The sequence below is a fragment of the Chrysochloris asiatica genome, unplaced genomic scaffold (genome assembly GCF_000296735.1).
Source record: "Chrysochloris asiatica unplaced genomic scaffold, ChrAsi1.0 scaffold00211, whole genome shotgun sequence".
NCBI lineage: Eukaryota > Metazoa > Chordata > Mammalia > Afrosoricida > Chrysochloridae > Chrysochloris > Chrysochloris asiatica.
The window spans coordinates 2037848-2051591 of record NW_006408729.1 but is presented as its reverse complement, the minus strand read 5'-3'; the positions used below and the strand labels follow the sequence as shown (position 1 = coordinate 2051591).

The 13744-nt window shown below is 38.1% G+C and overlaps 1 protein-coding gene across 1 annotated transcript in view; it reads left to right on the top strand.

Moving 5' to 3' along the window:
• The window catches only part of NFKB1 (nuclear factor of kappa light polypeptide gene enhancer in B-cells 1), a 162481-nt gene that overhangs the window by 91892 nt on the left and 56845 nt on the right, over positions 1 to 13744 (top strand). Inside the window, exons 6-9 of the mRNA XM_006872726.1 lie at positions 3512 to 3675; positions 5921 to 6079; positions 9167 to 9271; positions 11719 to 11810. Coding sequence (XP_006872788.1) covers positions 3512 to 3675; positions 5921 to 6079; positions 9167 to 9271; positions 11719 to 11810 — 520 coding nt within the window. The remainder of the gene's footprint in view (positions 1 to 3511; positions 3676 to 5920; positions 6080 to 9166; positions 9272 to 11718; positions 11811 to 13744) is intronic.

Below are 13744 nucleotides of genomic sequence, written 5' to 3'. Positions count from 1 at the left end.
ATACAACACTGTCAAACACCTTTCTTAATTTTAAACCATTCACTGTTCCCATGTTCTGTTTGAACAACTGCGTCTTGGTCCATGTACAGATTCCTCATGAGCACAATTGAGTGTTCCGGAATACTCATACTTCGCAATATTATCAATAGCTTGTCATGATCTACACAATCAAAAGCCTTTGTGTAGTCAATAAAGCACAGGTAAACATCTTTCTGATATTCTCTGCTTTCAGCCATGATCCGTCGGACATCAGCAGTGCTATCCCTCTTTCCAAGGCCTCTTCTGAATCCGGCTTGAACGTCTGGAAGTTCTCTGTCAATGTATGCTTGCAGCCATTTCTGTATTACCTTGAGTAAAACTTTACTCACATGGGATATCAAAGATATTGTCCAATGATTTCCACATTCCATTGGGTCACCTCTCTTTGGAATGGGCACAAATATGGATCTCTTCCAATCAGTCAGCCAGATAGCCATCTTCCAAATTTCTTGGCATACATGAGTGAATGCTCCACTTCTGCCTCACTTTCTTGAAAGATTTCAATTATTATTCCATCAATTCCTGGTGCCTTGTTCTTTGCCAATTCCTTCAATGCACCTTGGACTTCCTCCTTCACTATCATTGGCTCTTGATCGTATGCTACCTCTTGAAACTGTTGAACATTAACCATTTCCTTTTGGTACAGTGACTGTGTATTCCTTCCATCTTCTCTTGATGCTCTCTGCATCATTCAATAATTTGCCCAGAGAATCATTCAATAACGAAAGTCGAGGCTTAAATTTTTTCTTCAGTTCCTCCGCCTTGAGAAATGCTGAGCATGTTATTTTTTATTTTCTGACTCCAGATCTTTGCATATTTTGTTGTAATATTTGGCTTTATCTTCTCGAGCTGACCTTTGAAATTTTCTGTTCAGCTCTTATAACTCGTAATTTCTTGCTTTGCTTTAGCATCTCTATGCTGGAGAGCAAGTTTCAATGTCTCTTCTGACATCCATTTTGACCTTTTTCTTCTTTCTTGTCTTCTCAATGACTTTTTACTTTCTTCATGTATGATGTTCTTGATGTCATCCCACAACTCTTCTGGTCTTCTGTTTTTAGTGTTTAATGTATCAAATCCATTCTTCAGATGATCTCTAAATTCAGTTGGGATATATTCAAGGTCATATTTTGGCTCTCATGGACATTTTTGCATTTTCTTTGGCTTTAGTTTGAATTTGCATATGATTAATTGTTCGTCTCTTCCAGAGTCTGTCCCTAGACTTGTTTTCACTGATGACATGGAGTTTTTCCATTGTTTCTTTCTGCAGATATAGTCAGTTTGATTCCTATATATTCATCTGGCAAGGTCCATGTATAGTCATCTCTTATGAAGTCTAAAGAAGGTATTTGAAATGAACAAATCATTGGTTTTGCAGAATTCTATCAGGCATTCTCCTGCATCATTTCTATCACCAAGGTCATATTTTCCAACCACTGATCCTTCCTCTTTTCTCCCAAACTTTGCATTCCAATCACCAGTAATGATCAATACATCTTGGTTGCATGTTTGATCAATTTCAGATTGAAGAACTTGGTAGAATTCTATTTCATTCTTACTGGCTTTAGTGGTAGGTATTTAAATTTGAATAACAGTGGTTTTAACTGGTCTTTCCTTTAGGGGCATGAATATTATCCTATCACAGACAGCATTGTACCTCATGACTGATCTGGATATGTTCTTTTTGATAATGAATGCAACACCATTCCTCTTTAATTTGTCATTCCCAGTATAGTGAACTATGTGGTTATCAGATTCAAAATGGCCAATACCAGTCCATTTCAGCTCACTAATGCCTAAAATATCAATGTTTATGCATTCCATTTCTTTTTTCACAACTTCCAATTTTCCCAGACTTATACTTCGTACATTCCATGTTCTGATTTTCAGTGGATGTTTACAGCTATTTCTCTTCATTTTGAGTTGTGGCCCATCAGCAAAGGAAGGTCCCACCAGTTTTACTCCATTCGCATCATCACAGTTAACTGTACTCTTAGGAGGCAACTCTTCCCAGTTGCATTTTGAGTGCCTTCCAACCTGAGGGGCTCATTTTCCGGCACTATATCTGGCAGTGTTTCTCTGCTATTCATAAGGTTTTCCGTGACTAAATATTCAAAAGTAGTTTGGCACTCCTTCTTCCTAGTCTGTCTTGGTCTGTAATCTCATCTGAAACCTGTCCACCATGGGTGACCATGCTGGTATTTAAAATACCAGTGGCATAGCTTTCAGAATCATAGCAACTCACAAGCCACCACAGTATGACAAACTGACAGACAAGTGGTGGGTTATTGGTATAAATATATATGTTGTTGTTATGTGCTGTGGAGTCGGTTCCAACTCATAGTGACCCTGTGCAGGATTTCCGAGACTGTAAATCTTTATGGGCACAGAAAGCCTCATCTTTCTTCCATGGAATAGCTGGTAGTTTCGAACTGCTGACCATGAGATTAGCAGCCCGATTCATAACCACTATGCTACCAGAGCTCCTTATATGTATATTGTTGTTATTATTGTTAAGTGCTGTCAAGTCGATTACGACCCATAGTGACCCTGCACAGGGATCTGAGGCTATAAATCTTTATGGGAGCAGAAAGCTTCATCTTTCTCCCATGAAACAGCTGGTAGTTTTGAACTGTTGACCTTGAGATTAGCAGCCCAATTTGTAACCATTATGCTACCAGAGCTCCTTATATCTATATCTATCTCTATATATACATATAGATAGATAGATATATACATGTAGATATATGTTGTTGTTAAGTGCCATCGAGTCAATTCCAACCCATAGCGACCCTGTATAGGGTTTCTGAGGAGCAGCTTGGTGAGCTTGAACTGCCAACCTTGCAGTTCAAATGACTTTGCAGGATTTACATCTTTCGCCCATGGAGCAGCTGGTGGCCTTGAACTGCCAACCTTGTGTCTTGCAGTCTGGTGCTTATCGCCTACAACCCCTCTTTGAAAACCAAACTTATTGTGGTAAACCCAATTTGACCTGATATGAGACTGTAGCATTTAATATTACATTGTTTAAGGAACTCTGGTAGCTTAGTGGTTACAAGTCCCGCTGCTAATCTCATAGTCAGCAGTTTGAAACTACTAGTGGTTCCACTGGAGAAAGATGAGACTGTCTGCTCCTGTAAAGATATGCAGGTCCGCTATGAGTCGGAACCGACTCCACGGCACATTACCACCACCACCACCAATTATGTTTCACTGCAGAAATATGAATGTGTTTGATGGTAGTATATTCCCCAGACCTGCAGAGATTATTATGTAATACATACTTTATGTCCTATATTGACTTTCTAATACCATTAAAGTTCTGAATTCTGGAATGCATCTAGCTTGACCCAAGAGATTCAGATAAGAGATTTAGGGCCTGTGAGTCTTTTAAATATTCACTTATCTCAAATGAGGCCATATTCTTTATCATCAATTTCCTAACATTTAGTGATTGCTGTTCTGTTTTCTCTAGCTTTGCAAACCTGGGTATTCTTCATGTAACAAAGAAAAAAGTATTTGAGACACTGGAAGCACGAATGATAGATGCTTGTATAAGAGGCTATAACCCTGGACTTTTAGTGCATCCGGAACTTGTCTATTTGCAAGCAGAAGGTGGCGGAGACAGGCAACTCACAGGTGAGTGTCGTTTTCCCAGTCTTGCTCCTTGGAGATTAGGTTTTCATTTTCTCACGTGTGAACTAAGTGTCATCTTTAGGCTTCTGGTTCCTCCTTCTTCCAATCTATATCCGCCTTTTCCTTTCTCAGAAACTTTTGATGGCATTGTGTTCCCTGTAGAGTAAAATCTATAATCCCATAGTCTTCATAGCCTGGCCCCAGCCACCCTTCCAGCCCTTCAAAGCCACGTCTGCCCACCACTGCTCTCTGAACACCTGGTACATGTGACTTCCTCTACTTGGTATACTCCTCCTCCCTTCATTTTTCAACCTGTCAGAACCCAATCTGTCAATTAAGACTTAGTTCAGAGTACCACCCACCCCTGGTATGCCTTTTCCAAGCTCACTTGATTATAATGAATTTCTCCCCCTTTGGAGTCTTCAGGCATATTTTAAACTATTTCTAATATCAAAAAAATACTGTGATTTTCTTTTTTCCTGCCTTTATTCCCAATCCGTAGTCTAACACCTTTGTTTTCATATTTTGTTCATAAGCTTAACCAATTTGCCATCATCCCATACTTGGTAATCCAAAAGCTATCATCATTCTTCTATGAAACATGTTCCATATTCTGATGTTGTTGCTGTTAAGTGCCATTGATTCGGTTCTCACTCATAGCCACTCTGAATAGGGTTTCCAGTGAGCCATTGGTGGGTTTGAACTGCCAATCTTTCAGTTAGCAGTTCAGTGTTTATCCTGCAGTGTCATACCAGGACTGTATATTCTGATACACAGACTCAAAGTCTTCACATCATTTTGAATTTGTCCCTATCACTGGTGCTGCAACTCTTCACTGGTCCCACTAGTCCGTATTCATTCCATTTTTCAGTATTCCAGTCACAGAGGTCTTGTACTGCTACTCTCTATCCCCATTTCAAACTCAGCTTAAACCCTTTGAGCCCTGCGATAGCATATATCTCGCTACTACTCAAACTACCATCACTGCATACTGAGTTAAGCCCAGATTCTGGAAGCTGGCATTTTAGAATTTCAAGAACTTGTCCCAGGGTTTCCAACTGTGTTGACCACTTTATTCCTTCATATCAAGCGATACCACTCCATAGGGACACCATGATTTCTCTTTTCCCTGCTTTACCACATTCTTTCTATTCTTGTTCTCTTTTCCTGGAACACCCTTTTCCCTTTTCTTTATATGTTCAAAATCCACCATCCCTTCAAGATTTAGAGCAAATGCCTCTACTGTCCCAAAGCTCTTGGATTCACCTCTCCTTCAAATTTCCCTCCACTTCATCTATATGTATATGTCTCTTAGAATTTTCATCACTTAAATTATACCTTTTATGGCATTGTACTTTAAGTCTGTCCTGGTGTGGCACTGTAGGATAAGCACCAGACCGCAAAGTTGGTTTTAACCACAAGATTGGCGGTTCAAATTCACTAGCCACTCCTCAGAAACCCTATAAAGGGGTTGCTATGAGTTGGCACCAACTCGATGGCACTTAACAACAACAACAGCGTTAAGTATGATTGTATGCACCAGCATGAAAACACCACTAGGAGGGCAGGAATCAAATGGAATTGAGTCTAAGCTACTTCAAAAATATTTTGTGTGCCTACCAAGCTTTCTACTCCTCAGAAAGCCTATACAGGGTCTCTATGAGTCAGATCCAACTTGATGGCACTTAACGACAACCATGTACCAGGCACTGTGAACATAGTTCCTGTGTTCAGAGCTTTGAGAATAATTAATTTTTATATTTCTCTATAAAACAGTGAATAGTAGGCTTCTTGTATTTCATTTTATCATATCCTTTATGCCATTAACTTTTATTATAGGGGAAAAAAGCAGGGAGTAGTACCCTGAAAGAAAGGCCTGGAAATCTTCCTAAATTTCAGCCATTAAGACATTATGGAGCACAATTCTACTCTGACTCAACAGCAACTGGAGGTGGTGGCAATAGGGTGATAACAGGAGAGGGGAGAGGTTGTTAGATACACGAAGGATAGTTTTCACCCTAATTCAGAAAAAAAAATGCATACCTTTTTTAATACTTTAGTTTTAGGCAGCATAAATAAGACCGTTTTCTTTTTAATAGATAGCAATATAGAGAATTCTAACTTTTTTTAAAAAAAAACAGGTTTTTATTTTAAGTTTATATTCTTTATGTGAACTTTATGAAAGTGTCCTATTGTAAAATGTCCATTCCTCTTTGTACTTCCCTTGGGCATAATGGACTTTTCCTAGATCGGGAAAAGGAGATCATCCGCCAGGCTGCTCTTCATCAGACAAAAGAGATGGACCTCAGCGTGGTACGGCTCATGTTTACAGCTTTTCTCCCGGATAGCACTGGCAGCTTCACAAGACGCCTGGAGCCCGTGGTATCAGATGCCATCTACGACAGCAGTGAGTGCTTAACTTATAACAGGATTGGTATCAAATCAAGAACACAGGCTTCCAACCCTGCCCTGCTATTTACTTACTAGCTATGAGACCTAGAGTAACTGATTTAATCTCCTTGCACCTCAGGTTTCTCAACTATAAAATGGGAATTGAAGAACAAGGCGGATGGGAAAACATTCAGGCAGGTTTGCATGGGCTAAGTGGGACAGAGGTAGATGATGATATATGCACAACCTTGGAACAACAGGGATTGAGACATGATTGGAATGGGCAAAAGGGTGGAAATAATGTTAAGATGCTTGAATGTCTTTTGAATCTTGGTTTCCCTGGCATACCATTATGTAATAGACACTTGAGGGGGGTAGAAAGGAATAGCCAGAAGTATCACCATAGAATGCTTGTAAGTCCATCTTCTGCCTATAACTGATTGTTGTTGTTAAGTGCCATCGAGTTGGTTCCAACACATAGCGACCCTATATAGGGTTTCCAAAGAGCAGTTAGTGAGCTTGAACCACTGACCTTATAGTTTAAACGACTTTGCAGTCTGACTCAATAGCCTACAGAGCCTCTGATTGGAATACCTAAAACGGGGCTACAACATGCCCAGTGAAGGAGGCTTCTTGGGAAGCCTCTGCATTACATAAGACCATAGGTGGAATCCTGAACCCCATCCAGAATCTTCTGAGATGGGAAATTTCCACTTGAAAGGGCAAGCAGACCAGCCTGCAGTGGCTAGAAGACAGAAGATACTTCTTGAAAGACAGACCAACAGGAAAAATACAAAACAATAATGATAGTTCGACTGATTACTACAAGAACAAGAAAGTTGCTCACCCAGGAGACATCAAGGCAAGTGGTCAGGTCCCCTCAGGGCAAACCCCCTTCCAAGACTAAAACTAAATGGGACTACACATGCAGACATGCACTCTGATTGGTGACCACGTTCTTCACCGATAAGGGGAAGTGAGGAAAAAACAGCAATGAAACTGAGAGCTAAGCCCTACAACGTTCAATAGACTCCTGTGAACCCAGCTGGAGACCTGGTTGCCCAGCAATGTGGCAAGACCTGGGGACTCTTGGGCCCAGAGTTAGTGACATAGCCACAGAGGACTAGAGTGGAGAGTGAAGCATCCAGCTGATAAGAAGAGAGGGCATATGCATAAGAACACCCACACTTGCAGATAACAACCACTTGACCTGGCTTCAATAACTGGATGATCAGAGATCAACTAGAAGAAGAAAGAAGAGGGAAAAAAAAGGAGTAATCTGATACAATTTGATGAACATGACCTACACCTATTGAGGCAGTAGCTCAAAAGAGGGAACAAATCTTTACAGCGAGGATCATACCCACCCCCTAAATACATGGCATGGACAGGGATGGGCAACTTGGACATTGGCTACACAAAACGGTAGGGGGGTGGGGACCTACAAGGCAAGAAGTGACTGGCTTACAAGCTTTCAAGAGGGAGCCTAGATCCAGAGGGCATGGAGGAAGGTAGAATCTCCACTGAGTAGTATCCAGTCTGCCTGGGTGAGGCTGATGAAAGGAGATGGGGATAGGTCTCTTGCTGTACAATAGTGAATAATTGTTATCAGGACTGGCTATGATGGTTGGAAATGTAAAGGTACACATTTTGTGGCAAAAGGAGGGGAACAATTAACTTTACAGTCTAGGCGCGTAGGTCCCTGTGACCATCAAGGGAGAAGAGCAGAGTGCAGGACCCTACCCAGAGAAATATTGATGCCAGAGATGGAGGCAGAGATGAAGATGTGGAGAGATGGAGCGGTCAGGGACTCTAGACCCAGAGAGGGAGAGGCTGTGTGCTGACAACTGGGGGGCAGGCTTGTAGGGTTGGTTGGTTGGTTGATGATGCATGGAAGGGATTGTAACCATGGCAATGAAACAATATACAGTAGGATGAATGTAAAACTAATGTTCTCCCATGTAAACTATCACATAATTCACAATAAAACATGAAAAAAAAATGGGAATGTTAAAGTATAGTTTAAAGGGTTGATGTCTAAGTTAGTTGATATATTTAATTAGGTGCTCAATAAATGTAGTTCTCTTCCTCCAGTGTACATTACAATCTTTTATATGCAATAGCAAATGTCATTATTTATGAACTCAGTGCTATGACAGTATATTGTTCTTGCTCTTGAAAAGAAAACAGTCTCTTTTTTTCTCCTTTGAGGCTTTGAACAAAAGTTGGAGAACTATTATTCTTACTCATCTTCCACATATTCGTAGCTTTATCAAGATAAGACTTCAAGTTAACTGAGTAGCAGGCACAATTGAGGATCCAAAATGTTATTTCAGTCTGCAATTCCTAAAACCTATTTTTTTTTCTTTTTTCCATGCAACTTATTTATTTGATTTGCATAGGGTTTATTAAACAGATGTTTCCAAAAAGTCTACAACTGCAATATTTAGACTCATTGAAAGTTTATGGAATTTACTATTAGTAAAAAAATTTTTAAAAGTCCAACTATAACAAATGATTTCTCTAATTTAAATTAGTTGGGGTGGGGGGGAGTGAAAGAGTTACAAAATTATATAGACTCATATACCAAAGACTCCATTTACTTAAAATGCAGCTGTTGAAGTTTTTTTTTAAAAAAAGGAAGCTTTATACTTTATCACATTGAAATTTTTACTCCTAACCACAGAGAGTCCTAATTTAGTTTGTGGAAAAGCAATATAACATCTCCATTTTTTTTATTTCTATAGAATAAAAATTAATAAGTAATGTAAGAAAGTCGTGCTTTTCTTAAAATTTTAAGACTCTTATAAATGGTAAGACAGTATTATGAAAATAAACATGGGTTTCTGACCTAAAAACAAATATGTTGGAGGGAGAACGAAATTTCTAGCCCTTCCATCTCATTATAATCTGGTGATAATGAATGTCCCATACTCAAGACGCATTCTGAAATCTTTAGAAGGCAATCTTATTTTATTAGGATTAAAATAATAGAAGATGAAAGCATCTATTTAAGCTTCCTTTTAATAATGTGTGCTAAGAACAGAGATTGGCTTGTAGAGCTAAGGGTAATCCATGATGTTTGTTATTCTCTTTCAAACAGAAGCCCCCAATGCATCCAACTTGAAAATTGTAAGAATGGACCGGACAGCCGGATGTGTTACTGGAGGAGAAGAGATTTATCTTCTCTGTGACAAGGTTCAGAAAGGTAAATACATTCTCTGGTCACAAGATGTGAAATGTAATTCTGAAAGTGTCTATGAGTCACTTTTTGGCAATGCCACTTTCAATATTCTCCTCAAACACCATAACTCAAAAGCATCAATTCTTCTACGGTCTTCCTTATGCTTTCGCATGCATATGAGGTTATTGAAAATACCTTGATAAAACTCCTTTAAAACATGTGCACAATTCACCTCAACCAAATTGAAGTTGCCTATGTTGGTTTTGTTAAACCCAGTTAGTTAATTTTTAAAGTATTCAACAAAAGTAAAGAGAAACAAGAAAAATATAATGAGTATAATCAGTAAGTTTCATTATTTTTATATTTTGAATTTTAGTATGTAAGCTTGATTAAACCAAAATAAGTAATAACTAGTGCTTGACATACATACAAACACACATAAATGATAACTACTAAGTTGTTTGTTTTTAATTCTTTGTTGTAATACTGAGAAAGCTTCTATAGATATTTCCATATAGCACTATGCTGTCAATTAAGAAAAGGAAAAACAATAGAAATAAAACATACTAAGAAATAAAATATATTTAAAATGACAATAGAAATAAAATATACCAAACTTCACTCATCTTCTAATATAAAATGGTAGGTGGAAAGTATAGAATAATAAAGATATAGTCATTACAAAGTAACCATTTTCAAGGTAAGCAGATGCAAAATTTGAAATTTAGTCTATAAATAAAAGACAAATGACTTTAAAGAAATGTATTCTCATTTCAGACTAAATGCTCCAAAGTATAAAGCCAGAAAAGAAACAACAAAAAGGCATAAAATTTTACACTTTATCTGCATACCTTGTTATAATCTTTCTAACCTTTGAACCCCAAAATTCAAAGTGGTTCAAATCCACCAGCCATTCCTCGGAAACTCTATACAGGGCCACTCACTGTGAGTCAGAACCAACTTGATAGCACTTAACAACAATAAAAATAATCAAAATAATATATTTTCCAGGTTCTGAAATGTTCATGCTATAAGTAAACATAATTTTAATAGTTTATTTGCAAATGTGATTCTTAATTATCATCATTACATTGAAGTGGCTTAGTAAGAGAAGTCTTGTAGTTGATTTAAAGAATTCTGAATAACAAGGTCTCTGGTAGTCAGAAAGACTGTACCTTGACTTCTTGGAGTGTTTCATCCAGCTGTACTATTTCTAAAATTCTGTTTAAACAGATACTTGTTTTTTCGTAAGTCAATAGTTTGGCCCTTCCTGTAAAATGGGAACTAAAGCCAGTACTAACCTGCAGAAATATGGCAAAAGAGTGACATTTTGGCATTCCAATTTAATCTGACCATCATAATATTTTGAATATGACTTAATACAGACTAATGGAGCCTTGGTGGTGATGGTTATATGCCGTGGGGTTGGTTCCGACTCACAGCGATCCTGTATAGGGTTTCTGAGGCTGTAAATCTTCACAGGAACAGAAATCCTCATCATTCTCCCACAAAACAGCTGGTAGTTTCAAACTGTTGACCTTGAGGTTCGCAACCCAATTTGGAGTCCTGGTGTGGCACTGTGGGTTAATGCGCCAGTCTGCAAAGCCATTTAAACTGCAAGTTCAGCGGTTCAAGCTTATCAGCTGCTCCTCAGAAACCTTATACAGGATCACTATGGGTAGGAACCAACTTGATGACACTTGACAACAACAACAACAATGGAGCCTCGGTGTGCTGCTGTACAATAACCACTGGACTAGTAACCACAAGGTTGGCAGTTCAAACTCACCAGTCACTCTTAGAAATCCTATGCAGAGTTGCTGAGTCAGCACCGACGTGAGGCACAAAATAACAACAACAAATGGTGTAATTTAGAGGTTGGGACTATACTATCTGGGTACAAATCCCAGCTCCTCAGTTTACTCACTATTCAACCTTGGATACCTTCAGAGATAATAATATTGCTGAACCTCAGTATCCTGTTCTGTAAAATGAAGGTAATAGGACATCTACCTCATAGAGTTGTGTGAGGATTAAGTCAGTTAATATATACATATAAAGAGTTTAGAGTAGTGTCTCAGTATATGTTATTCAAGCTGACTATTATACTGTAAGTGTGTCTTGAGTTAGCTATCTTTTGAGATTCTGATATTTCTTACCATCCTTCACATTTTTGAAGAGTGAATTGATTTAGGGATGGAGAAGTGAGAAGGTCAGGTACTGATTAAGATACAGCTCAAATTAAAAGGTAAATCTGCTCTTTTAAATGAAACTTGGAACCCATTACTGTGATAACTAATTTTTTTTTAATTGTACTCTATGAAGATATTCAGTAATTAGAAAGATTATATTTTCCTATTTAAAAAAAAAATTTAGTAGCAGATAGAATCTTAAAATAGCTTTATTTTTTAGAATATGTATAAATATTACACTATGTAAAATTACATGCTTGAATGTGGGACCATTTGCAGATGACATACAAATTCGATTTTATGAAGAGGAGGAAAATGGTGGAGTCTGGGAAGGATTTGGAGATTTTTCCCCCACAGACGTTCATAGGCAGGTAAGCAGATAATGATGATTTTATATTTCTGCCTTAATGAAATCATTATTTATTTTCCCTATGTGATAGAAGAAAAAATGTAAATAAACTTAAGTTTCAGGAAAAAAATACTTTAAAAAACTTAACTAGGTCTTCCAGAAAAGTTGTTTGTGTGTCATAGAATTATGGGAAAGTCTCTGTTAGTACTGGCTCTGAGACTTAGGCAAAAAACTTAGCCCCATAATGCAGTGGCCCTCGGGTCCTTTAAAATGTTCTGCCAAAGTAATTATGGTGATGCCTGTATAAAAAATATTCTAATGAAAAGGACTGAGAAATAAAATCTTCTAGTTGAGGCCAATGTCATCCTGACAAATCAAGAACTCCCAGTTTTTACCGAGTTTATGAATAAGATACGAAAATGTGTCCCCAGTTTAACGATTACTGTATTCTTTTTTAAGGATGATTAAAGAATATTATTATACCACACAAAAAATTAGAAATTTCATGAAAAACCAGCAGAAAATCCAAATGATCTTCAATAAATGGCCAGTTAAATAAATGATAGTTTATCAGTATATATTATATTGTTGGTGTTGTTAAGTGCCATCAAATCGGTTCCAACACATAGCAACCCTGTATAAGGTTTCTGAAGCTGCAAATCTTTACAATAGCAGAAAGCCTCATCGTTGTCCAGTGGAGAGGCCAGTGGGTTCAAACTGCCTACTTAGTTGTTAGCAGTCCAGTGCATATTCTACATAACCACAGTTTGCCCCATTTTATATTATACAGTTAATAAAATAATGAGCATTCTACAAATAGTCTGTGAACTAATATTGAACTATCTCAAAAACAATATGTTAAAATCAAAACAAAACAAAAAAATATTGCCATCAAGTCAATTCTGACTCAGAGTGGCCCTATATATACAGTTTTGATACGGTAAATCTTTAGGGGAGCAGACAGCCTCATCGTTCTCCTGAACAGCAGTTGGTGGGCTTGAACTGCCAACCTTGTGGTTAGCAGCCCAACATCTAACCCACAGCATAACCCAGGTTCTTAAATGGAAGATGGTAGAGCACAAAAGTGAATATAAAAAATGATTCTGTATTCTCTATGTTTGTATTGCATATGCCTAAAGAAACTCTTAAGAGCCCTGAGGATGCAGTGATTAAGTGCTGGGCTGTTGACTGAAAAGTTGGCCATTCAAATCCACCAGCAGTTCTGAGGAGAAAGACCTGATGATCTGTTCCTGTAAAGATTACAGCCTAGGAAACCCTATGAGGCAGTTCTACTCTGTCATATAGGGTCACTGTGATTCCAAGTTAATTTGACGACACCCCACAACAGCAAAGAAACTCCAGAAGGCTACGTAGCACATTTAAAAACCAGTGTTTACCTACGGAGCCACTCAGGAGGAATTCAGCGTATGGAATCACAGATGACAAGGAGAATTTTTAGTGTGTATCATTGTCTATCTTTACAAAATCTCATTTCTTGTGACTAGAATACATATTCAAAAAACCAAACTAAAAAAGGCATAAATAAATAAATAACATTTCTATCACCACCAAGGAATTAATGAGGATGCTAGAAGTGTGTCTCAGAAGTGTGTTACAAAACCCCCTGCTTATACCTAGAACTTTGACTGTTCTCATGCCACATATAAGTGGGCCTGTGATGCGACCTCCCTCATCAGGCCTTAGTTTCCTCTGATTGACTGTCCTGCTAACTGATTGTGGTGCCATATCTCTCATCACTGACTCTTCCCACAATCACTCTTTCTAATACTGCTGTTAATAGTCTTGGAGGCTTTTAAGGTTGTAGGATAAGCACTGGACCATAAGGTCAGTTTGAACTGCAAAGTCTGTAGTTCAAACTCACCAGCTGCTCCTTAAAATTAACTCCAAATGGGTCACTATGAGTCAGAAGCGACTGAAACAGCACTTAACAACAGC